This window comes from Paralichthys olivaceus, chromosome 6 (genome assembly GCF_024713975.1).
Source record: "Paralichthys olivaceus isolate ysfri-2021 chromosome 6, ASM2471397v2, whole genome shotgun sequence".
Classification (NCBI taxonomy): Eukaryota; Metazoa; Chordata; class Actinopteri; order Pleuronectiformes; family Paralichthyidae; genus Paralichthys; species Paralichthys olivaceus.
The window spans coordinates 19,943,133-19,967,523 of NC_091098.1; the positions used below are offsets into that span (position 1 = coordinate 19,943,133).

General features: G+C 41.4%; 2 protein-coding genes across 9 annotated transcripts; one reads left to right on the forward strand and one right to left on the reverse strand.

Moving 5' to 3' along the window:
* The first annotated feature begins 167 nt into the window (after nt 1-167).
* Nucleotides 168-15,196, forward strand: ift122 (intraflagellar transport 122 homolog (Chlamydomonas)). 3 transcript variants are annotated; one of them, XM_020096465.2, is made up of 29 exons: nt 168-325; nt 1,258-1,324; nt 1,406-1,487; nt 1,570-1,648; nt 1,734-1,810; nt 1,902-1,968; nt 2,077-2,223; nt 2,991-3,066; nt 3,634-3,825; nt 4,454-4,592; nt 5,011-5,213; nt 5,451-5,588; nt 5,732-5,896; nt 6,596-6,793; nt 7,047-7,187; nt 7,435-7,488; nt 7,877-8,038; nt 8,644-8,810; nt 9,129-9,300; nt 9,801-9,903; nt 10,749-10,889; nt 11,000-11,100; nt 11,647-11,747; nt 12,352-12,517; nt 12,637-12,754; nt 12,973-13,098; nt 13,641-13,717; nt 13,829-13,993; nt 14,142-15,196. In XM_020096465.2, exons 1-29 carry the CDS (start codon nt 282-284, stop codon nt 14,226-14,228), a joined length of 3,555 nt encoding a protein of 1,184 aa, XP_019952024.2. In that variant the 5' UTR covers nt 168-281; the 3' UTR covers nt 14,229-15,196. The 3 variants fall into 3 exon arrangements, with proteins under 3 accessions (XP_019952024.2, XP_019952025.2, XP_069382565.1); XM_020096466.2 differs by having other exon boundaries at nt 11,003-11,100; XM_069526464.1 differs by lacking the exons at nt 168-325; nt 1,258-1,324; nt 1,406-1,487; ... (2 more) ...; nt 1,902-1,968; nt 2,077-2,223 and adding an exon at nt 2,443-2,558.
* Nucleotides 15,197-16,652: 1,456 nt separating this feature from the next.
* On the reverse strand, nt 16,653-23,612 carry LOC109635028 (interleukin-17 receptor C). 6 transcript variants are annotated; one of them, XM_020095920.2, is made up of 16 exons: nt 23,239-23,612; nt 22,554-22,581; nt 22,327-22,461; nt 21,561-21,671; nt 21,346-21,452; nt 20,443-20,563; nt 20,322-20,363; nt 20,062-20,195; nt 19,889-19,951; nt 19,743-19,800; nt 19,416-19,648; nt 19,143-19,190; nt 19,001-19,052; nt 18,684-18,779; nt 18,562-18,600; nt 16,653-18,391 (listed from the first exon to the last, which is right to left on the reverse strand). In XM_020095920.2, the coding sequence occupies exons 1-16, from the start codon at nt 23,383-23,385 to the stop codon at nt 17,556-17,558; spliced, it is 2,250 nt and encodes a 749-aa protein (XP_019951479.2). In that variant the 5' UTR covers nt 23,386-23,612; the 3' UTR covers nt 16,653-17,555. The 6 variants fall into 6 exon arrangements, with proteins under 6 accessions (XP_019951479.2, XP_069382566.1, XP_069382567.1 ...); XM_069526465.1 differs by having other exon boundaries at nt 20,443-20,560; nt 23,239-23,608; XM_069526466.1 differs by having other exon boundaries at nt 16,653-18,385; nt 20,443-20,560; nt 23,239-23,567.
* Between the last annotated feature and the right edge of the window lie 779 nt (nt 23,613-24,391).

Sequence of the window (24,391 nt, forward strand, 5' to 3'; positions counted from 1 at the left end):
TCCACTGTTAATAGTCCTACATCCAGTCGCACACAATCAGGGACTGTTAACAGCGAATTCGGACTGGTTTATTCCCCATAAAATGGAGTCAAACACGTTGGGTTTAGGGTTATAGCTGAGTGATGAGCTCTTTTTTTACTTTTTAAACCTGGCAACCCAGGACACGAGTCTGCGCAGTGCGAGCGAGTCGTGAGAACAGAGCTGAGCGTGAAGACCCGATGATAACCCGACAACAACCTGTTGATAACAGTCCCCGGTGTTGTGTTCGCTAAGAGGTGGAGATGAGAGCTGTCCTAGCCTGGAAAGAAACCATTCGTGAACAATGGTGAGAGCTTTTACTGGAGGACACTCTCTCAACCCGCCGCCGGTGCTGGGACGCTGCGCTATGTGGTTAGCAACGGTGGTTGCTATGTAAACTAGTGTTAGCAAGCTAGCTAGCAGTAGCCCCCTGAGTAACTTGAATGTCGTCGAAAAATGACAGTGATGCCGGAGTCGTTTTGTATTTCATTTAAATGTTAGTTTCAATGCAAGATATTTGTCCTGTCAATACTGCAGGACGATAACTTTCTTTCGAAACGTTAGGTTGGAGCTAACGCTAATGTTAAGCTAGCTAGCGCTCGGTAACAGGACTAGGCTGTGGCTGCACACCTTTGGTCGATGTGAATTATTTGAGTAACGTCATATAAACCACTGTCTGTCCAGGATGAAAGTTTTTCAAATGAACAGTTACAACTTTTTTTGCTTCATCGGTTAATTCTTTGTTTTAGAAAACAGTGATATAGTTTCTATGACAGCAACTAAAGAGGGATGTCTTTTTTTATGTGTTCGCCTTAAAGAGGCTATTAAACAGTTACTGCACTATAAATTAATACATAATAACCCAGTAAGTTGACAATATTTCCTTTTCATTCTTCTATTTGAACCCACAAGTTTATTTTAAGATTTGATTATTATCTATTTAAATAATTCATCTGTTTTGTCCAAATGTTTGGGAACCGCCTGGCAAGATGCACATGTCATTGATATTAATTGACTATGACAGCCTATGTGATACTGTCAACACACTGCAATGCACTTAGTGTTAATTAAACATTAACTGTGACATTACTAAAGCACCTTAGTAAGTCAGTACTTACAAAATCCATTTTGCCAATATTAGACTGCAAAGATGAATGGATCAGAACAATTATTGTTAATCACCTAATCAATTGATTAATCAACTTCCTCAGCACATATTCATTATTCTTTCTTTTACAGTGTTTATGACATTGCCTTCAAACCAGATGGCAGCCAGCTCATCATTGCAGCAGGGCTGCGTGTTCTTGTAAGGCTTTCTTGTTTCATTTGACGATAGAGGTCCCTTATCTTAAGACTATATGCATCATTATTGTGTTTATTTTTGCAGGTTTATGATGCAGATGGAGCTATTATCCAGCCTTTGAAAGGACACAAAGACATAGTGTACTGTGTGGCCTATGCCAAAGATGGTACTTAACTGGCTTTCCATTTATGCACATTTCCTTCTCTAATCATCACTGTAATCTTACTTGTTACTGTATTCTTCCGCAGGTAAAAGGTTTGCCTCTGGGTCAGCAGACAAAAGCATTATCATATGGACATCTAAACTGGAGGGTATTTTAAAATACACGTAAGTATGACTTTTTATATTAATGCAATTCTGTAGTATGTATTCCTTCAACACTCACTTTATTTTTTCATGTCTTCATCTGTAGTCACAATGATTCTATCCAGTGTGTTGCCTACAACCCTGTCACTCACCAACTTGCCTCCTGCTCTTCTGGTGACTTTGGTGAGTACACCATTATTTAGTCTTGTGCCTAACACATACACAGAACGCCTTCATGCAGCACTGACCATCTGAAAACCTTTTATATTTTTAGGTTTATGGTCACCAGAGCAGAAATCTGTGAACAAACATAAAGTCAGCAGCAAAATAACATGTTGTGGGTAAGTAAAGCCTTTAACTGTAACTACCAGTGTTACATTTGAAATGTGACACACATTACATGACAATGTTGAAGAGTTGAAGGTTATGTTGAAGGGTTTAATTTGCAGGTGGACAAACGATGGTCAGTACCTTGCCCTTGGCATGATGAATGGAGTCGTGAGCATACGAAACAAGAATGGAGAGGAGAAAGTTAAGATAGAGCGTCCAGGAGGCTCCTCCTCTCCCATCTGGTCCATATTCTGGAACCCTTCTAAGTAAGTAGAAAAATAAATTGATACCATATCCCCAAAAATATATATAATATTTTGCCTTTCTCAGCCACATAAACTCTTCCACCATCCATCCATCCAACTCACAAGATTTAACCAAAAGTGACTAGCTTGTATTGGGCCAGCAGGTGGCAGTGGTCAACCAGGGAGTGGTCCTGATTGTTTGTGTGAAGAGTCTCATGATGATTTAGAGGAGCTGTCTTTCTTCTTCGATGCCCTCTACAGCCAAAGCCAGGAGCAAAGCTAAGGCCATTACAGAGGACTTCAGGGCTTCAGAGAGTAGCTCAGACAGGAAGATGATAAATAATGAAGGTGCAGAGGTAAAGATGGCAGTAATGAGACACAATGACAAGATGCATCAGATATAATATTATTACTTGGCTACAGGAGTATGTTTGGTCATCAGGGTTTTTGTGTCTTGCTCTTGGATGTTTTGACAGGGTAAATGTTTCTGTGCACAAGGGCTCAGGTGGATAGGTATATTAACAGGCTTTCTGTTATAACAATAATGAAAATAAATAAAATAATTTGTCCTGGCATGCAAAATAACAATAATAATACATTTTTCCTTTGGTTTCCATTGTTAGAGAGATTGTTATCATTAGTCATATCAATAGGGAGGGTGGTGCTCTATGCTTTCATTAACACTCTTCATTATCTGAACAACCAGCGCCTCTTTAGTACAGTATGTTGACAACAAGTATTTCTACCTTGAGTAATTTTGTTGTGTTTATTTTGTTGTGTTCACACAGGGATGAGCACAATGACATTCTGGCTGTGGCAGACTGGGGTCAGAAGCTCTCCTTCTATCAGCTTAGTGGAAAACAGGTGAATATCACAAGTCTTCACAAAATCCCTGAATCCATGTGCCTATGTACAAACAGTATGGTTGTCTGGTTATACAGATATATACTGAGTCTCAAACATGTTATTCTAATGTAATAAACTCCTCACACTATCACCTCAGACTGTAAGGTGGGGGATTAGATGACTAAATGTCTAATTACAAGGAGAATACAGAAGTACAGTCTTTCTATCTATCTCAAACATTGGAAACATTTTACTGATTTTAGACTTATGTCTCCTGTTGTAATGAGACTGCCGGAGTAGATTGAATCCATAACTGTACATTGGAAGTGATCCTGCTATGCTTTAATGGCCCCTCACGGTCCCCATTTCTCCTATTCCCTGTTAGCAGTAACATAATTATAGACAAATATGTATGCACGGTTCTTTACACTGCCATTATGTCTTAGGCTCATATTATCATCAAACACCCAAAGGGGTGGTTGAGTGTATTATGGACTTTGATGTGTGTTGGCCCAGGTCACAGTACAATAAATATATTTGATTTATTCATGGTTTAATGTCCATTTTGCTCTTTGTCTGTTTCAGATTGGAAAAGACAGGATGCTCACCTATGACCCTTGTTGCGTCAGTTACTTCTCTAAGGGTGAATACATAGTCATGGGCGGTTCTGATAAACAGGCCTCCCTCTACACTAAAGATGGAGTGCGACTCGGCAACATAGGCGAGCAGAATTCCTGGGTGTGGACGTGCCGGGTGAAGCCTGACTCCAACTTTGTGGTAGGTCTACAGATGGTGGAGCCATATGTGTAGAAGTTATCCAACCTTTGAATAGAGGAGGAAGGAGAATGTAATGAGGAACAGTGATAAAGCTCAGACCTGACATTCAGAATGATAGTCTCTATTTGTTCTGATAACACATCCCTTCTTTAGCTGTGCTGATACAAACATCATGAACACCCGGGGGTTTTATGGCCTTCTGTCAGCAAAGAGAGTGAGTGGCGTCAGTTTGACACAGTTTTGGATGTTGCCCTGAATACAACAGCCAAGGGTGATGTGGAACAGAGGCTCATGAAAATGAGCACCTTCATTATCAGTATGACCTCTGCTAAATTTGGCTTTAAAACAGCACCAGATCTCGAACTCACTCAAGAGTCAGTTCATAAATGCTGAACTTTGATACACAGAAATTAGCAGCTAATTGTCCTCCAGTGCAGTACCAGTACCCTTTTTGACATCAAGAACCTTTGCTTAAAGAGGTGAAGTCAGCCAGAGGGCTTGAAACATTGCCTCAAGCTCCTGGAGTTCATCACTGACAATGTGTCCAAGTTGCACCAGAACTGACAACAGCAACATCTTTCTTAGAGGTGTTAATAGGATGTACTGCTACTTTATTTTCTCTGTCTAGGTGTTGGGCTGCCAGGATGGGACCATTGCATGCTACCAACTTATCTTCAGTACAGTTCACGGCCTCTACAAGGATCGTTATGCTTATAGAGATGGCATGACAGATGTCATTGTCCAGCACCTCATCACAGAACAAAAAGGTACACGATTGTGTAAACAACAGGAAATGAATAGAGGAACATAATTGAATGCCATTTATTTTAATAATTCATTATTTGTTTTGAAGCATCATTAGTAATGTGATTAAGTTGATTGAGGAAGAAATTGTTTTTTGATAGATTTGAATAGTAATTTTTTGGCTTTCCTGTTATTATATCAGCCACATCAACAGTATTCCATTTACTGTTTTGTAAGGGCAGACAATCCGCAGTTTTTCAAATAACAGGTGTCTCATTTTTGAAGTGTTTCATTTCTTTCCACAAAGTGAAAACTGATAAGATAGTTTGTGGAGAGAGTTCTAATGACAGAATCATTCAGTACTATGATTTTGCTTTTAATTAAATTATATTCATCCCACCTGACATGCACTCCTTCTCTTTCATCTCCTTCTTTCACCAGTGAGGATCAAGTGCCGCGAGCTGGTGAAGAAGATCGCCATCTACAGAAACCGCCTCGCCATCCAGCTGCCCGAGAAGATTCTCATCTATGAGCTTTATTCAGATGACTCCTCAGACATGCACTACCGCATCAAGGAGAAAATTTGCAGGAAGTTTGATTGCAACTTGCTGGTCGTCTGCTCCCAGCACATCATCCTGTGCCAGGTTAGGCAGAGAACAGACACAGATCATTTTCTTGTTCATAAAAACAGAGCTCCCAAAATACATGCTCAAGTTTCATGGTCACAGCTTTTAGACCATATGAATGGGCTGTGCTCATGTTGGCTGTACATGTCTGAATCAAATTAAATCATTTGTGGTGTTGCTCTCAGGTGTTGAACCACACTTATTGTGCTATATGTAGCTGTGGTCTCGCTTTTCCCCAATTTTGCTCTCATGCAGGAGAAGCGGCTCCAGTGTCTGTCCTTCACCAGTGTCAGAGAGAAAGAATGGGTTATGGAGTCCCTAATTCGCTACATCAAAGTAATCGGTGGTCCACCAGGCAGAGAGGGTCTTCTAGTAGGGCTAAAGAATGGAGCTGTGAGTATTTATACATATGAAGATGGGACTGCACGTCCTAAAAACATTCCTCACTGTGTAAACATTTATTTTAACTGGATTTAACTAGCGCTATTACCAATGTTCTATTCTGATCTTGTTCTGCTGCTGTTTTTGTAATGTAGATCCTGAAGATATTTGTTGACAACCCGTTTTCAATCACGCTGCTGAAGCTCTCAACGTCAGTGCGCTGCCTGGACATGAGCGCCTCCCGCAAAAAACTGGCTGTGGTAGACGAGCACAACACTCTCCTGGTCTATGACATCAACAGTAAAGAACTGCTTTTTCAGGTCAGCTGACAGAGCATTAAATATAAAATATAGACTGAGGAGCTCACTTGGCAAAATTTATAGTCCCAGCCCAGTAAAACGTTTTTAACCACATTAAAACATTCCCCTTGTGCCCTTTTATATGATCAAATACATACTTTGAGCAAAATAAGTAGTTACAGTACATCCCACCTTAATGCTGTGGTAAACAAATGGCTCAAAAAATTGATTCAAATAGCCAGGGTTTATGATATTACAAACTAAAGAAACCAATCCTGTCAACTTGTAGGTGGGGCTCAGTAGCAAGAAAAGGCTCCTCCACTGGGTCAGCTCTAAGGATGGGAAGATGCATAGCAGGGACGTGGTAACATTAGCAATATTCATAGATACATGTTATGAACTGAGAAAGGAGGTTGTTGAGTTGCATTTAAACCATTTTAAGGCCATGGGGGGAATTTTTTCATAACAAACCTTTTGGATTTTGTCAATTTTGGGAGCAATGAGGACTTTTCGAAGGTGAAATAAGCAACTTAAATAGGACTTTCAAAATACATCACAAAGTTGCAATGTGATAGGATAGAACAGAAACTTATTAAATGTATGATTATTAAATGTATGTAAGGACTCTTGCCTGGTCTATGTTCCACAAACACATCTTGGCCATTTTCCCCACTACCCTCCTTTTACCGTCTCCTTTCCTCTCTTTTGCTTTCCCTCTAGGAGCCTAATGCTAACAGTGTGGCTTGGAACACCCAGTGTGAAGACATGCTGTGCTTCTCTGGCAGTGGATACCTTAACATCAAGGCCAGCAATTTTCCAGTACACCAGCAAAAGATGCAGGGTTTTGTGGTTGGCTACAATGGCTCGAAGATTTTCTGTCTCCATGTCTATTCAATGTCAGCAGTCGAGGTACCTCAGGTGTGTAGTATGTTGTCAGCCTGTCCTAGTCTGAGGACAAAGACAGTGATATATCTGGTTGTAATGTAGAAATGAGAGTTTATTGATGCTGGTATGAAAGATAATGGTATTTGCTAGTACCACAACAAAGACAATAACCTATACAGACTGCTTTTCTATCAATTATTAATATTTTCATCATTATTTTGCTGGCGATTTCCAGTGTTGATTTTGTAATACTTTTTGACGGTGGTGTTATTGTTGCCCTGCCCAGTCAGCACCCATGCACCAGTACCTAGAGAGGAAGATGTTCAAGGAGGCCTACCAGATTGCCTGTCTGGGTGTGACAGACAGTGACTGGAGGGATTTAGCCACAGATGCCCTGGAAGGACTTGACTTTGACACAGCAAAGAAGGCAAGTCACACAAATGCAAACTGTTCTGTCTGCCATCCCATTAATTTTTAGCAAACTTTGCTGGCAACCTATTCCTAGGCTTCATGTCATCTGCAAAGTCTCCCCACCAGTTTACAGTATGGACACTATCCATGTAACACAAGCAATATTCATATTGACTCTTCAAGGCAAGATTTTAAAGAAGAAGCTGGTGCTACAAAAGAAAACACAAAAATCATGAAAACTGCTTCTCTTTTCTTATATTCAGGCCTTCATTAGAATCAGAGACCTGCGATACCTGGAGCTCATCAATAGCATCGAGGTAAGACTCAGAAATGGAAAGAAATCCTTAGACATTGTGTAAAGTTTATATTTTCTGTTTGCTGATTTCTGTTTTGGCTCAAGCTGATGTCCTCAACATTAGATACGGCTGAGAAGAGACGCAGCCAATCGCATTTTATTCTGGACTCTACTTTCAAACCTTAACAATCATGTAACTTGTATATTTATACTTACGTCCATATTTGAAACTGTGCTTTCTTCCAGTGACATATAAGAAATGTCCATTGCTTTTCTATAAAAACATTATTTATGCTTTAAAGTCATTATAGTTTGTATATTAAGTGTTATTTGACCGTGTGTGTGTGTGTGCATAGCATTTTACTCTTTATCCTTGCATACATGCCAATGCTTGTGTTTATGATTTGCAGGAGAGGAAGAAGCGAGGAGAGGAACACAATGAGCTGTTCCTGGCAGACGTCTTTGCCTACCAGGGGAAATTCCATGAGGCAGCCAAGCTCTACAAACATACTGACCACGAATCCAGAGCCCTGAGCATGTACACTGACCTGCGCATGTTTGAGTATGCCAAGGTGATAAAATGGAAATAGAAAGCATTGCATGTTTAAGGGATGTAGAACATTCTCATTTTTTTCTTCATTATCTGCAGTTATGCCAAGTTGGGGCCCTGCGCTGTGTTCAAATGTCCCCCTTTACCATCTGTCTTTTATCTCCTCATATATCACTAAAATCTCCACAAACATCAACTGATCAGTGCACACACACTGTGCTTTTATCCATGTATTCCTGGTCAACACAAGATTAACTTGCTAGAGATTACCATTACTTTGCTGGAGCAGTTGACATAGCCACGATATCATGTGTATTTGTCTGAGCTTATTTATCTGGTTGTATGTGTTTTTGATGTGGCTACCATATATTCATGTTTGGCCATTTGGTCTTACTGGCTGTTTGTTTTTGATTGAATGTACATCGAAGGAAAAGTGTTGTTAGTTGACTGTCTTCCTCCTGTCTTAACCCTGATGATGTTTTTTGCTTAAACTGGACTACTATGAGGATTCTACTTGTGATAGTAACTGTTTGTATTACTCACTTATTTTCATTCCCTATGAGGTTTTAAAGTTCTAACTTGATATGTTAGTAAGTTTAAACTGTGTTTTTTTTTTTGTGTTTTCAGGAGTTTGTTAAAACAACAGACCCAAAGAGCACTCGGATCCTGATGACTAAGCAGGCAGACTGGGCTAAGAGCAGCAAGGAGCCTCGGGCAGCAGCAGAGATGTACCTGTCGGCTGGAGAGCATCTCAAAGCCATTGACATCATTGGCGAGCATGGCTGGGCTGATTTGTAGGTGTCACTGTGTCCTCTACTCCAAATTGAGAAAAGGCTTTGCCTAAATTAATCTGACTTGCAAATTTCATCCAGAATGCCGTTGCTGACCTGTGAAGTTTCTTTATGGTTGAAATTTATCCTCTGGCTCTTGTGAGAAACATACATATTCAGAGACATTGACCAAATGCTGTTGAGATAAGTGGAATGGACAGTATGACAGTCTTAAAATACAGATTTAAACTCTAATCCAGGGTTGAAGATGCTTTAACCATCACATACTCCTGATTTGACATGTTTATTTGTGTGAACTCAACCCTCTCTCCACTCATCCAGGCTGATCGACATTGCTCGTAAATTGAACAAGGCTGAGCGCGAGCCACTGGGAAAATGTGCGCTCTACTTCAAGAAACTGAAGCACCATGGTTATGCCTCCGAGATCTATTCCAAGATGGGAGACTTGCAGGCTCTGATGCAGCTGCATGTGGAAACCCGGCACTGGGAAGAGGTGAGACACATTTAACAACACAGCAGGCACAAATGCTCAGCACATCATGACTTATATATAGCTTGTCCTGAGACAATCACATAAATATAATGTAAACCACACAGGACTGTGCTAAATGATCTGCTGTGGTATTCAGATGTGTCATAAACCACAAAGTGATCCACTTAAGTGTCAAGACTTCTTTTCTCAGTGTATTTGTTGAAGGAACCACAGCTGAACAACAGCTGACAAACTGAAACCATGCACATGATCCAGAGCTAATCATCCAGCTTTGTGTTTCTCTGAATCCACGCCCACCAAGAGTGTTGCACACCAAGATTAGACAGAGCACAGACTGAGTTACAGCTGGATCACAGTTGTGTGTCAAATCAGCTTAGCTCATTCTCTGCCCTTTGTTCTTGACTAATTAATAATATTAGAGCAGAGTTTTGACTGGATGAAATGTTTCTCTGAATAATAAGTGGATACTGTCCCTTTGTCACCATCTGCCCATTTCTCAGGCCTTCTCACTAGTGGAGAAACACCCCCAGTTCACAAGTGATGTCTTTGTGCCTTACGCCCAGTGGTTGGCTGAGAATGATCGATTCGAGGAGGCACAGAAAGGTGAGTTTGCGTCACTATGATGCTGTTCATACCTGGTGTTTTCTCAGGTGATCCAATCACAAGTTGACAGCTTTAAAGGTCCATTGTGTAAGATTTAGGTGAAAGGGAACTATTGTCAGAAATTTAATGTAGAATAATCCTCATGATGTTTTCACTAGTTCGTTTCATCTAAATTGTATGAATTGTAGTTTTCTTTACCCCAGAAAAGACCCTTTATATTCAAATACTTTATATTTACATCGTAGGGGTCCTCTGTACTGAGGCCGCCATGTTTTTTACATTAGTCCAAACTGGACAAACTAAACACCTTTTGAGTTTTTATAACAACTGAGGCTTCCATAGGTTCTTTTTCATGTTTGGAAGGAGAGGGTGAGGTGAGGGGTGTCCAGCTGCAACATTAAATCTCAACACTAGATATCACTAAATTCTACACACTGTACCTTTAATTAAAGGTACACACCCAGGGCGCATTCACTCCGAATCAGGACAGTTGTGGCCACATTTTTTTAGCTGTGTGAATGCAGCTATTTTGATTTGGTGTTTGAGCGGCCTCCCTGTTTAGAAAAAATATTTATTTTAGTTGTGTGACAATAAGGAAAACTTGGTCTTGTATTCATTAAGTACAAAGTGATCTTGCTGAAAAGCCAAAGCAAAGAGCCTTTCCTTCTTTAAAAAGTCTGAAAACAACAGTGTAAAAACAGCACTACTATGATATGAAAAGAAATCACACACAGGTGAACAGTTAAACCAGATGTCTTGGACCACCACTTAAAATCCTGCATTGACAGTTTCCAAGGTCACGAAATAACAATCCATTCATCACCACTTTGATTTTTTCCTTCTAGCATTTCACAAGGCGGGGCGACAGAACGAAGCTGTGAAAGTCCTGGAGCAGCTTACCCACAATGCAGTGGTGGAAAACCGGTTTAATGATGCTGGGTACTACTACTGGATGCTGTCTATGCAGTGTCTGGACATCGCCAGAGGTAAGAGATGTCCTCAATGCACTGATCTACAACCCCAATTCGTTTTTAGTGTAAAACCTGTATTTATTGTTTTTTACTAATCATTTTTTTGTTTCTGTGTTTGTTTGAAGCAGAAGATAAAGACCAGAGGGACGAGATGCTGAAGAAGTTTGAGCATTTTCAGCATCTTGCTGAACTCTACCACGTCTATCGCTCTATTCAGCGTTACACGGTGAGTACATCATACTTTGTCAAACTTAAACTAGCATAGAATTGACAGATGGCAGATAGATATGCCCTTTATGCCACAGTCAAAATAGTCCACTTCCTGAAACCTCCCTTACCCCAATCACCATGGTAACTAACTGCTTGATTGATCATGGTGATGACCTCATCAGTAGTTCTTCAAGCTCTAACCTACTTACAAACAAACGAAGCCTGGTCATGAGCACTACATGGTGACCTGGCCAGTATCAGTGTCCTCAGTTTGTTGTTACAGCTTTCTGCTCGACTCTGGTCACAGACTTGAAGTACAGACACATCGCTGTGATCCAGACCAGTGCAGGAAACCTCTATATCTCACTTTAACTCTCCTGGGCAGGCACAATAGATTTGAACTATCTACTCTTAGGATAAAGTGTTGTTAGTGATTGGTAGTGTGAGAAACAACGAAGCGTTACAAACGATTCAGCTGCTGTCAGTTTAAAATATGAAAACATTTAAGATACAGAGAGATAAAGAGATATAATCTGTGCAAATCAACTGTTTTCATTCTCAGGATGAGCCCTTCAGCTCCCACATGCCAGAGACACTCTTCAATATCTGCAGGTTCCTGTTGAACAACCTCACCAAGGACAAACCACGAGGCATTTCTGAAGTGTATCCTTCCACATTAGAATGTGATTCTAACACTGTGTCCGATATCGAGCAAATATGTTTATAATAAAGGACTTTAGAGCCCTTCCTCTCTGGAAAACTCTCAAGAGCCGACATGGTAATCTAAAATCAAGACTGGCAGAGGCATTGATAACAAAGTGGTGAAACAGAGATAGAGGAAGAGAGAAAACGGAAGAATTGGTGCCACAGTGGAAACCATGCTGCTGCTGAGAGAAAGAAAATGGGTGATCATGGATTGGAGGATACGATACTATGATTACTGAACTCTGTGCATATGTAAACATACACAAACACACTAAATAATATACTTTGATTAAAGAAATACCCACAATGCCCCCTACAGCCACACAGACAAATCCATGTAGTCTCTCACAGCGATATGAGGAAGGAAAGCCCAGCCTTCACAGAGGAAACCAGACTGAGCATCTGGCAAAACTGAAAAACAGCCATACAGACAAATCCATGCAACATACAACTATTTATAAATTCACACAAATGTTTTTCACATAAACAAACTCAGTATGGATGAGTCCCTAGGTCCTAAGTCTCCTCCTCTTGCATACATTTTCCTTGACCTAAGTATTAGTAACACCTTGTATGCCTTGGTCAAGCAGAGTGAAAAACTGGGTGCATATAAACTTGCCAGGTATTGTTATGAGAAGCTCCAGGAGTTGTACATTCCCTCTCGCCTCCAGGACTCCATAGAGCTGGGCAGCGTCAAAATTCGCTCTAAACCTTTCCACGACAGCGAGGTGTGTTGAAGAGTTGCATGTACACATTGGTCTAAAGCATTGTTCATAACATATCTTTTAATATTAGTGCCATTATCCATTCTTGTATTGGTTAATCTTCCACCATGTGTTTACTGCAGGATCTGATAGAAGCCATGATGTGCTACCGCTGCTCCACCAACAACCCCCTGCTGAACAACCAGGGGAGTATGTGCATCAACTGCAGGCAGCCTTTCATCTACTCAGCTTCCTCATATGGTCAGTAAAGCATTTTCTTTTCATACCATTTGACCTTATTTATTTTTTACAGACTAATTTCTGTCACGCATTTGATTTTTTATTTAATGGCTGTGTTTTGAATTGATTTTATGTTTTGATTTGTGAAACACTTCGTAACTTTGTTTTGAGAAGTTCTATATTGATAAAGATATTAACATTGTTATTGTGTTTCTAATGGGTCTGTCTTTTGTGTACAGAGGTGCTGCCCCTTGTTCAGTTCTATCTGGAGGAGGGCATCAGTGATGAGGAGGCTGTGTCTCTTATTGACCTGGAAGTTCCTCAAATGGATGAGAGGGATGCAAACCAGCAAGATACGGACAATGGTATCCTTTGACCACTGGTGTAACATAAATACAAACAAAGTAACAGATGATTCACAGGCTTTGTATGAACTCTGCCCTAACACACTGCAGATCTGTTCAAAATGAAGCATGTGACTCTCATTCGCCTTGTGACAGTTCTAAGAAGCTTGGGTAAGCTGTCGGAGCTAAGTCATCTTAGCTCTTGAGCTAATAGGGTTAGCGAGGCTCTCCTGTCTCTTCTTAATGACACTAACCCTCTGAGAGCCGTAGCCACAGCCCCTAGTGCAGGGATTAACCTGCATTAGCCAGCAGACACTCAAGGGCACTGAGGTCTGCTCTGTTCTCCCAGAGCCACGACGTGACTGACAGGCACGACTGATTGGCAGTTTGAACACTTTCACTCTTAGAAAAGTCTCTGAGGAATCATTTTGGAAGGAGATTTTTCCTGTGTTGAAAATGTATAATCACCTAAAATATATATAATACAAATATGAACAATGCATTTATATTGTGTGAAATGTAAACATTGCTTGGGCTATTTGTTCTTTAACATCACCAATCAGAGCTGCAGTCTTTGAGGCTGGATGAGGCTGCAGATGAAGCAGAGGACGACCCGTTCTCTGCCAAAATGAGCTTTGATGTAAGTAACAGACGAGGTGATTAATATTCCACCAACTGGACGAACCAGCTGGACAAGGTGAAAGGACGGGTCCATTTTAAAACATGGATGTGTTTCTGTGTGTCCAAGCAGCAGGGGGGCTCGAACTTTGTCCCCATCAAGGTGAGTCGCTCAGCGCTGCGCTCCATGAGCAGGAGGGACGTCCTGATCAAACGCTGGCCCAGGCCACTCAAGTGGGAATACTTCCGCTCCCTGCTGCCAGATGTGAGCATCACCATGTGCCCCACCTGCTTCAAGGTACAGTATCTACAACATTCACATCTAACTTGACTTGGTCTGATGTTCTTTCTCTGTCTTTTTTTTTTTTACAGTAACACTGTTTTATTTTTTCTTCTGTCATGTTGCTCATGTGTTATAATTGTATTATCTGTCTGTTTCCTTGTAGATGTTTCATAGTGAGGATTACGAACTCCTGGTGCTTCAGCACAACTGCTGTCCGTACTGTCGCAGACCCATCGATGAACCAAACTGACCTCCCTAAAACCACAGCAGAGAATCTGTAATGTATATGGGGGGCAGAGTTTCGTCACAACAAGCAGCTCTTTTGAACGTTTCATTTTTATGACTCCATGCAGGTCATATGTAAATAGATTGTATTTATATAGCGCTTTTCTAGTCTTGATGACCACTCAAAGCGCTGTACGGTACAGTTTGCCATTCACACACTCATTCACACAGTGCATCTATTAGCAGCACTTTTTGTGACCTCACCAAACATATTTTTTACCTTGCGATATCTCAGGAACACCTCAAGGGAATCCTTTCAAATTTGGCACTAACATGTTTACTTTTACTCATAAATGAACCGATTAAAATTTGGTGGTCGAAGTGACCTGACAAAACACAAAATTCCAGGAACACCTTGAGAAAATGTCTTCAAATTTTGTAGAAGTGTTCACTTGGATTCAAAAATGACCTGATTAGATGTCTGTGGTTGAAGGACAAAGAGCAAGATCACAGTGGCCTCATGTTCTTGTGCAATTGGTTTTCTGACCTCTCAGCATCTGCTTTCATGCATTGTAATACAGTTGTTACTGTGATATATTTAGAAATCAGTTTATTGTCGTGTGAATGTGGAGCTTCTGGAGCCTAAGTAATACCTGTAATGTTTGTGTGTTTGTCATTACAGACTATAAGAAAAGTGCCCATCAGCCAGTTTACTCTATTGGATTACTTGAAAGGGATTGTGAGTGTACAGTGTAAAATATGTCATTATAAAACAAGTTTATTTAAAAAGACACTACTTTGACATAAGTACAAAAACTAGTTGTTATGTAAAGAATGTTATTATTCACAAAGGCCAGATATCTGCCAACAAGTGCATTCCACAGACTCATATACTGATGTGTTTTATAACAATATGGAATATGTCACCTGTTGTTTAGTGATGAGAATGTATTTTTATATTGACACAAGGAAATAAAAGCCTTTTAAATTAAAGTATTTGGGCATTTTTATCACCTTCTTGTTCTCATCTCTGAACACTGTCATTGCTTTGCTGTGCTGGATCCTTTGCTCTCTGTCACCGGACAGGGCGAGACGGTCCACTTCACGTAAATACTCTGATTCCTTCACTTTACCGACCAGCTGCAGTTTCAGTGCCGCACATTTCTCCTCCATCTGCCTCTTTAACTGTTCTCGCAGCTCCCTCCTGTCAGAAGAAGACAGACTCGTCACTAAAGTGTATTTGCAGGACACATTAAAAGGATAAAAAGACTCATCAACACAACATGAGAAGTGAAGGTATCCACACGTTCACCTGTATTCTTCTCTTTCACTGCTGCTTCCATAAAAGGGTTTTCTCCACACTTGATGATACCTGACACATCGATGACAAGACTTTAAACTCAGCTCTGCAAAATCAAGATGGGATTAGATCTGGAGCCTCTGTGACTTGTCTTCTTTTGGTGATTCTCAGTTAAACATGAGTCACAGTGATGAGTGCTCCTACCTGTGGTGCTCTCTTCTCTGCATGATCAGTGTCCTCTGGTGGTTGTGGTGGTGAACAGCTGACGTCTCCAGACTGACAGCAGCTGTGTCACGAGGAACACACTCTGGTGTGGAAGCTATGGCTGCTGTGGTAATGAAGATTGAGATAAACAGAGTCACAGCTTGTTCACTACCAACATTATTAGGAACAACAAAAGTTATCTCACGTAGTTTCATTTTGTTGTCCAGTCTTTTTCTTCCGTCCGTCCACCAGACAAGTTCAGTCTTTGTGTCTTTGTCCTGCAGGATTTATTTTTCCTCTTAAAGTTGCAGGTCTGTTCACATTCAATCATAACACTAATTCAAATGACTGCACTGGTACAAGTTAGAGATTTAACCTTCGCCTGCCTGTGCATTCACTGAGTGTTCAGCAGTGGCAACAGTTGCCTTGGGAATCAGGTTACCGCCCCCCCCCCCCCCCCCCCCCCCCCGACCAAGAGAAAGCTGCTGTGTCTAAGGTCGGTGCACACAACAAGAAACATTATTACCTGGTGACAATGGAGTAACCGGAGACAGTAAGGAGACGTCTCCAGACCTCATCTACGTGTTAACAGATGATACAGGACAAGATACGATCAGGTCACCAGATAAATATTAGAATATTGTCAAAATAAACATTCCAGCAACTGTTCTTAGTAACTTCCAATAAGCCAAATGGAATATGGCCAATTTTACAACTTGTATTTGCAGCTAATATATATAGTTCCCCAAAATATGAAAGATGCGGATGGAAAGACTCAACTGTTGCATGATCTCAGAATAAACACTAAGCTACACCAACATTTTACCAAGAAACACCAGTGTCCTTTAAGTACATGTCTGAATTCCACTCTGGTCATCAAAACTCACTTCTGCTGCGTGGGAAGTGATCAACAGGTACGATTAATAAACTTAAGGACTCAGTGTGTGGATCTGTGATAACAAAATTGTATAAACAGTACAATAATAGCAGAATGTGTAATACGCATAAAAAGGACAAGATTATGAGGAGGATACATATTGAGCCATGTCACCACTACACGCTGTCACAGGGACGCTGGAGGTCACTTGGTTGGTGGAGTTGCTGAAAGTCTATCTACAGCAACTACATCATATTGAATGCACTGCAGCAGGGGTGTGGCTTTGTGTTAATTTGAATATCCAACAATATGTAGCATCATTTTTAAAACATTTTCTATCATTGGTTGGCTTTTGGGGGGCCAGGAAAAAATCACAAATCTTATCACCACCACTGAAATCTGTTTAGTTTGCACCTAATGTTATCTACAGCACATATTTACAACCGCTTCACAAAAACACATTGAATATTCTGAAGTCAAATAAAATATTCTCATATATTATTGCCATGTAGTTAGAACTTCTTGCCAGTAGGGGCTGCGGCAGCTTCCTCAGCAACCCCTCTTCCAGTGTCCTTGACATTAACATTTAACACAGTACACAGCACAGTACAATATGGGAGTAACTCCAGAACCAACATATTCCACAAGGACACTCAGAGTTAAAGTTTAACAAACAGTAAGGTTTTTTTAAATTAGGCTATATCACCACAGACCACTTAGTAATGAATCACTGATGTGAATTTTCTTAGTGTTGATTTTTAATGTTATGCACTTCCATTTCTCTGGAGCAGCAGCAACTCAAACAATAACAACCCAGCTTCTTCCTGCTGCCACACACGTGAAGGAAGCTCTTCCCCACAGTTATGGAACCCTGATGTTTTCACCAGCAAATGCAAAATCTGAACACCAACATTGACATTCATGAGTCTCCCTGAGTGTTCAGGTTCTTTCAAGTCATTACTGGCTGCTCATCATGGGTCATACTCTCCGGCTGTCAGACCCATTCCATTTCGTTGATATTGGGGCTTGTGTTCGGGGCTGGAGGGAGGAGTAATAAGACATGGCTGCAATGGAACCATTTCTCCAGACTCTTCTACACCTAACCCAACACAGCTCTGGGACTTCCCTGGAAAGCGTAGTATTGTTGTCCCTGCTGTGAACCCAGACAGCCCTCTCGCCAAAGCTCGGGACGCCACCCTGAGGCTGCCTGCCCGCTTCCGTCTGGCTGATGCAGTGGCCATTTGCCGAGCTCCAGCCAGCTCAGTCAGAAAGCCCAGGCTCTGGGAGGGGAGGCTGTAGACATGAAGGCCGCGAAAGAGTTCTGGTAGCGGCCAAGCACCACCTTGAGTCTCTGGTGGAAGTGATTCAAACTGTACCAACATAAACCGCTCCCCCGCACGGCCCTGTAAATAGTCTGCTAGAATGCAGCTAAACGAAGCACTGAAGACATCCACACAGGGAGCGGAAGCAGCGTCGCTCCTCCCTTCCTCCTCTTCCTTCTTGTATCTATTCCCATTGCTGGCGGTGTTTCTCTCCCAGCTCTGAGCTCCCCATTCTTCTGCCTTTATCCAGGTGGCCTGGGTTAGAACTAGCACCACTTTGCCTCCCTGCCGCTTAAGACGGTCCAGTCTTGAATGGAGCCAAGGGACGGGGCCAAGCATGCTGAGCTCAGCCTGGCTCCACAGGTCCAGAGACACGCTGAAGCCCAGGGCCTGGAGGGACGAGCCCAGGTGACACATCAGCTCCGGCAAGCCCTGGTTACCATCAGGTGGGTACAGCAACACCACATGACCACCACCCACTGCACCTGACACAAAGGAAGATTAAAACCTTTATCAAGACGTACAGTTTGCTTGTTTGCTTTCTGGATCAGTACTACTCTCAAAAACAAAGCAGGGCTGAACAGCAGCAGCCGACAGAAGTCATTCTTTAAACACAAGAACATTAAACATTAATTAACAGTATAAAGGGGCAGACCTTTCACGTCGTCCTCTTTCAACCATCGCCATACGTAGCCTATAAGAAATGAACAAAGCCCACATTGAGGTCTTCTGATGAGGTGCTAATAATATTTAATGACCTACAAATATTTAACTGACCTTTCACAACCCCTTGTATGAAATAGGCTCCGAGTATGGCCAAACATATCAGCAGTAATCCGATGAGGAGCAGCAGGCTCCATTTCCACCGAGATGCTGGAAAAATGAATGAATTATGAAGCACAGTCTTTCACCAGCACGTTAAAACAGCTTCACAGGGACGGCTGAGGGTTTCAATCACTGGAGAGTGAAGAGTGCTAAGCAAATGTTTGACCGCTTATTTACCAAGTAAGAACAAAAAAACGTGGCTCGTTTTGGCTGATAAGAGTTAAACACTAACTCTTAATCTGGGTCTGAACAATAATTCATTCTCTTACTTGTAAATGGACACTGGGGCTCCAAGTGTGACTCCATCCCATGTATCTTTATCTGAAAACAAGGAGTTCATGTGAGTACAGTATGTACTGTATTTATACACATTTATATTTACATACTATAAGAAAGTAAATCAAGTATCACCTGAACACAAAGCAGAGGGTGTGATGACACATTGAACTCTCCTGTCGTCTGTAAAGCAAATAAATTATTAAATGAATGAAGAAAACCATATACATGTCACTCAGGCCCATCGTTCCTCTTAAATTCAATCAAGCTGCACCAAATTGTACAAACATTTAGAAATCTCATTTGTGGAGGAAAATAAAATGTTATCGTCAGTCGTGATGTGTCTAAAAATAATTCACTGAACCAGACAATATGAGTCATCATGTTGTTGTCCTGATGTTTCTTTACCCAGTGTCCATTGCGTGTTGTCCTCCAGCCAGCATGTGCATGGTTGTGCAGCCGCTGTCTGGAGCCGGTCACCTCCTCACATCGGCCTCCTGCCAGCTCTTTCTTGCACAGCCACACCTCTGCCTCCAGTCTGCAGGGGGTAGTCACATTCCAGCCAAGCCCTGTGCCACCCTCCCTCATCTGAAACTCCTCCAGGGACACAGACACATTGTGCTGCATTCTTTCAAGTGCATCTGAAATAAAAATAAAAATAAAACAAAACAAAAACACTGCAATGGTGCGTTTCTGATAAAAAGAAATGGATCAGAAGTTGACGCCCTTTTTTACCATGTTGGTTTTTGAAAGGACAGAATTCTCTTCGAAGGGCTTTTCCCTTCCACCACACCTGAAAGCATTTTTTTTTCAGTATTATTTTCAAATATAAAAGTCTGTAGCTGTTATTTTTTGTTTATTACGATTAACATTAACGCTACCTGGAAGCACAGACATGGTGTAACAAAGTTTGAAGATATGACCGTTTCTCTCTGGCCTTTGGGCTGCAAAGGTTAGAAAAGGTTACACAGATACATACAGACACTACCACTATTAATATTGGATCATCAGACTGATATGATTACACAGTATGGATAATTTAGCACTGACTGACCCATGCAAGAATCTCTCCAGGTCTTTCGTTCCAAATCATCTGATACATGAGATCATCTTGTCTGGCTTTAGTGTTTTCCAGGTGGAGGAGGACCACGTTTTTCCTGGGATCCGTCTCAGCTCGGAGTCTGGGAACTGAGTCAGAGACAAGTCAGACTTTAATCCCCACTGAGGTGCACAGGTGTCTTTCTACATAACTGTGTGTTTTCGCTCATCAGTGTGTGCACGTGTACACATGCAGTATTTCACAGTATCTCTTACCATCGCATTCCTTTACATGCGCCTCCAGGTTCATGGAGCAAACTGCAAGAAATTGTTCAATGAAATCACAAATGACTCCATTCAGCGCTGTCTTTGCTTTCACTGCAGCAACTGAACTCACCTTCTTCTAAAGACGGGACTGTGATTTTTTGGACATTGAGAGTTTCCTTTGAATGTGCGTGGACTTGGACCACAACAGGACTGTCGAACATCACCGTCTCCGTCAACAGCAGCTGCATCTGCTGGAAACATCGAGAGGAATTCTGGTATTTTTGAAGCTGGGCCCTATGGTTATAAATGTGGGTGTGTAAATTCATGGTACTTACAAAGACCTTTGGAATTGGTTCATTAGATTGCCTCAGGCAGCAGTGGCCATAATTTAATCTTATTCCTTTTTATCTTACCTTTATTGCAACCATATGTTATGTAGGTAAATGGGACAGCTTATGACTGTAAGTGTTTAATTTAAAAAGGTACAGAGGTAATGATGCCTGATCTACTGAGCAGCTCACAGTCTGACAGAGCTGGAAAATGATGGTTACTGGTCTCTTGGTCTCTTCCCCATTTATCTCCGTTCACCCCAACAGGTTGAGGCAGATGTCCGCCCACACTGACTCTGGTTCTAGAGGTTTCTTCCAGTTAATTAAGGAGTGTTTTTCTCTCCGCAGTCGACAAAGTGTTACTCATTCTGGGAACTGTTGAGTTTCTCTAAACATTTCTTGAACGCTGTCCAAATCAGAAAATCATTCAGCCATAACAGTTTCTCTCCATAAAATCCAAACTCCTCTCTCCCATTTTAAACTTTGAATCACTTAATATGCACACAAAGACCAAGATGCTTTGGAAAATGGTTCTTTTGTCTCTGAGACGTAGCAGAGGTCAAGTTTAAAATGAGATTAAATTGAGTTAATCAAATACAAGTAGCTGACATTTTGATATATTTAATATTATATTACTAGATTCTAATCAACAGAAGCAACAACTACATGAGGTAATTCATTAACAAGTGCCCGATATTATTTACCTTATGTGTGGGCTGTTGAGAAGCTAAAGTTGAGGGACTCAGTTTGAAATTTAGCATCTTACAAATTTCACTGTGGCCTGGAGAGCTGAGACACACTTTCACCAAAGCTGTAACACAAAGTGGAGGAGAAGAAGAGAAATTGTAATTAGTATTTTTTTAAAACGATGAAAAATAAGAAAAGACTGTGTGTTTTGGGTTGAGCATATAGTTTTTACCTGTTGGTTGGGGGAGCACATTCTGACCACTTCCCTCCATCTTTTGATTCATGCTGAATAACTCCTGTTTATCGGCGTCTTCCACTGACTCCTCAGAAACCTCTTCAGCAACTGTGAAGGCAACGCAACCACAGTAAGTATGACGGCACGGAACGCAATCTTTTATAATACAGTAGCTGAAAAGTTGACCGTCAGTTGGCTTCTCGAGAAATGATTTTAGAACTTGAATGGCACTCAGTCGGACTCCACACCCTAAACATGACAGCTTTTTAAAAAATCAAGATCTGTGAGAAATCAACAAAAATGTTAAAATATTTTTTTTTTAAATCATCCACATCCTTCCTTCTTCTGTGGTAATCTGCCCAAACCCCTAAACCCTAACCCTGATTTTGAATTCTCCTGCTAACAATCAAACAAACCAATCAATCGTGTGGTTACTTTAACCAGGTTCATGTCCGCCCCTACAGAACGCTCCCAAAAAATAAAGTTAACACACAAAATATGAGGCTGGGGAAATTTCACCACTCCTGGAACTCTATTGGTAGGGACATTTTGAATGACATCGGAAATGTTTCCAGGGGACCCAAACATGAGATGGACCTGGCTGTAGTTCAATGCTTTGTGAAGTTATTGAAGTCTGCTACTGAAGACACACTCTTGAATAAAGATACAGGAAAAAAAAACATAATCCAGTGGTTTTTGCGAAATCCTGCAAACAAACCAACAAGATGAAACATTACCTTCTGAGACATGATGACAAACTTACCTTTGACTGTGATGATGATCCGCAGGCAGGGTTCACAGTCTTGAGCATCCGAGCAGCACAGCATCACTTTCAGATGCACGTGTGTAACATGCACTGCATCGTTAGGATCAGGCAGCGCAGCAGCGAACTGAGAGACTGATGAGACAGAGATGTGTTTCTGCTTCAGACAAACTTCACACTACGTCTGTTGTCAGGTTATAATGCACTTGTGTTGATTGTGTTGCTACCTGACTTCACGTGGCAGTCCCACAAACCCTAGAGAAAGACAAGATGTTGATGAGTGTAACTAACAACTCCCCTCACCCATAACAATATCTCACGAGTACTTCAGACAGCGGCAAAGAAAGAGTTCAGATCCTCCACTAAAGTAAATCTGCCACAAGGAAAAGTTGGACGAGGGGTGGGGTTGTTGACATTTGGTGCCTCCTAAAATGGCACCAAAAAGGGAGGATTTTTCTCGGGACAGTCTCTCTTACTGTTTGAAGGATTCCTCGCTCTGCTCTGAAACAATGTCCAGTTTCAACTCAGCCCTCGATCCCTGGAAACTGAGCAGGGGAGTAAAGTGTCCTGCTGGTGCTCAGTAGTAAATAAGTAATGGGCATTACACTCTGATCTCCTGCAGCACATAAACCTACAGCCTGCACATTCAGTCTCATCAACAAAACACAGAGATTTGCTCACATTCATTCCAACAACTGGATTGCAAACAGGACTTTTAATTGGCTTTCTGTGTTACCTCGTAAATGTCAGGTTTGAAGACACAATAGCTGGTTTAAACAAATGGCCAAATAAAACAAACAAGAGATAACATCAGGTGTGTACGGTGTGGGCCTATTACAGCCATAAACTAACCACTATACAAGCACGGCACCAAGGTAGAGAAACCTTTAGATCATCATGGTGACTTGTTACCTCGCTACACATGAGCTCAGGTGCGTCTTGCTCCATCATCTCCAGCTCTCCCGCGGACACCAACAGGCCGAGGCGCAGCTGGAGCAGCAGCAGGAGCACAAAGTGAAACCGTGGCCTCCGGAGGTGGAGGCGCAGCGCGGAGTCCATGGCTTGGAGAGCGGAGCGGCCGCGCGCTTGGCACAGGGAGCTTCTCTCCGACGCACGAGTCTTGTCCCCTGAGCTCCAGTCAGTTCATCCCGAAGACAAAGAGCGGAGCCCGTAGAAACCCGTGGATCCACACTGACGCTCAGCTGCAGCATAACAGCTCCGGGTTCCTCCGGGAGACGAGTGATCGGAGCTCGGCCCTCACCTGAGAAGTGCTCCTGTCAATGAGTGACAGCTCAGGTGGGCGTGTCGCTGCTCCAAAGTTTATTTCTGCACCGGTGAATCATCACACGATTCAATCTTCTCTGTGGCTAAAGATCTTAAAAGACTTTCTTTAGATTATCTCAGATGATCTCAAATAACTACAGCACTTCACCAGATTTAGCCCCATAATGATTTTACTTCAGATCGTAGATTTCAATTTAATGTTTCGATCAAAAAGTTACATTAGGACTCATAATTTAGATTTAACATGTATATTTAGATTGAATATTTAAATGTATATATTTCTATATAGTATAAAATATATATAAATATATTTATATATAATATAAAAAAACATAGGCTATCAAAAAAAAAACAAAAAAACATTGCACACACATAGATATCAGTCGTCTAAACAGGCCTGGATTTTTTCATTGAGATCCATAGAATTATTTCTTGGGAAATCTAAGATTTTGTCAAAAAACAAAAAACAAATCTCACTTTGATAAAGAAAGAATTAAAAACACTTCCTGGATCCGCACCTTTGTCTGCACCTGTGTCAAATATTTGCAGTTGGCTCATGTCCCATCCTTCCACCAAGTTTCATAGATTTCACCTCGCCCTGCAAACAAACAACTAAACCAACCAACTAAGGGACATGAGTTAAACATAAACCTCCATGTGCAAAGAAAAACTGCAGTTTAAAATTGTATTTTTCTTGCCACTGTATAACTGTAGTCTTGTATTAATAGGCCTCATTTTCATAGTGTGTTCAACACCTCAGAGTACGTCACTGTCCTGACAT

Coding starts and splice junctions, on each gene's coding strand:
- ift122 (XM_020096465.2), top strand. CDS start 282: ATGAGAGCTGTCCTAGCCTGGAAAGAAACCATTCGTGAACAATG. Junction 1,811..1,901: donor CTGCTCTTCTGGTGACTTTG/GTGAGTACACCA, acceptor TTATATTTTTAG/GTTTATGGTCACCAGAGCAG. Junction 9,301..9,800: donor AAACCCGGCACTGGGAAGAG/GTGAGACACATT, acceptor CCCATTTCTCAG/GCCTTCTCACTAGTGGAGAA.
- LOC109635028 (XM_020095920.2), bottom strand. CDS start 23,385: ATGGACTCCGCGCTGCGCCTCCACCTCCGGAGGCCACGGTTTCACTTT. Junction 19,801..19,888: donor CACCATGTCTGTGCTTCCAG/GTAGCGTTAATG, acceptor AAATGCTTTCAG/GTGTGGTGGAAGGGAAAAGC. Junction 18,601..18,683: donor CATACAAGGGGTTGTGAAAG/GTCAGTTAAATA, acceptor CATTTCTTATAG/GCTACGTATGGCGATGGTTG.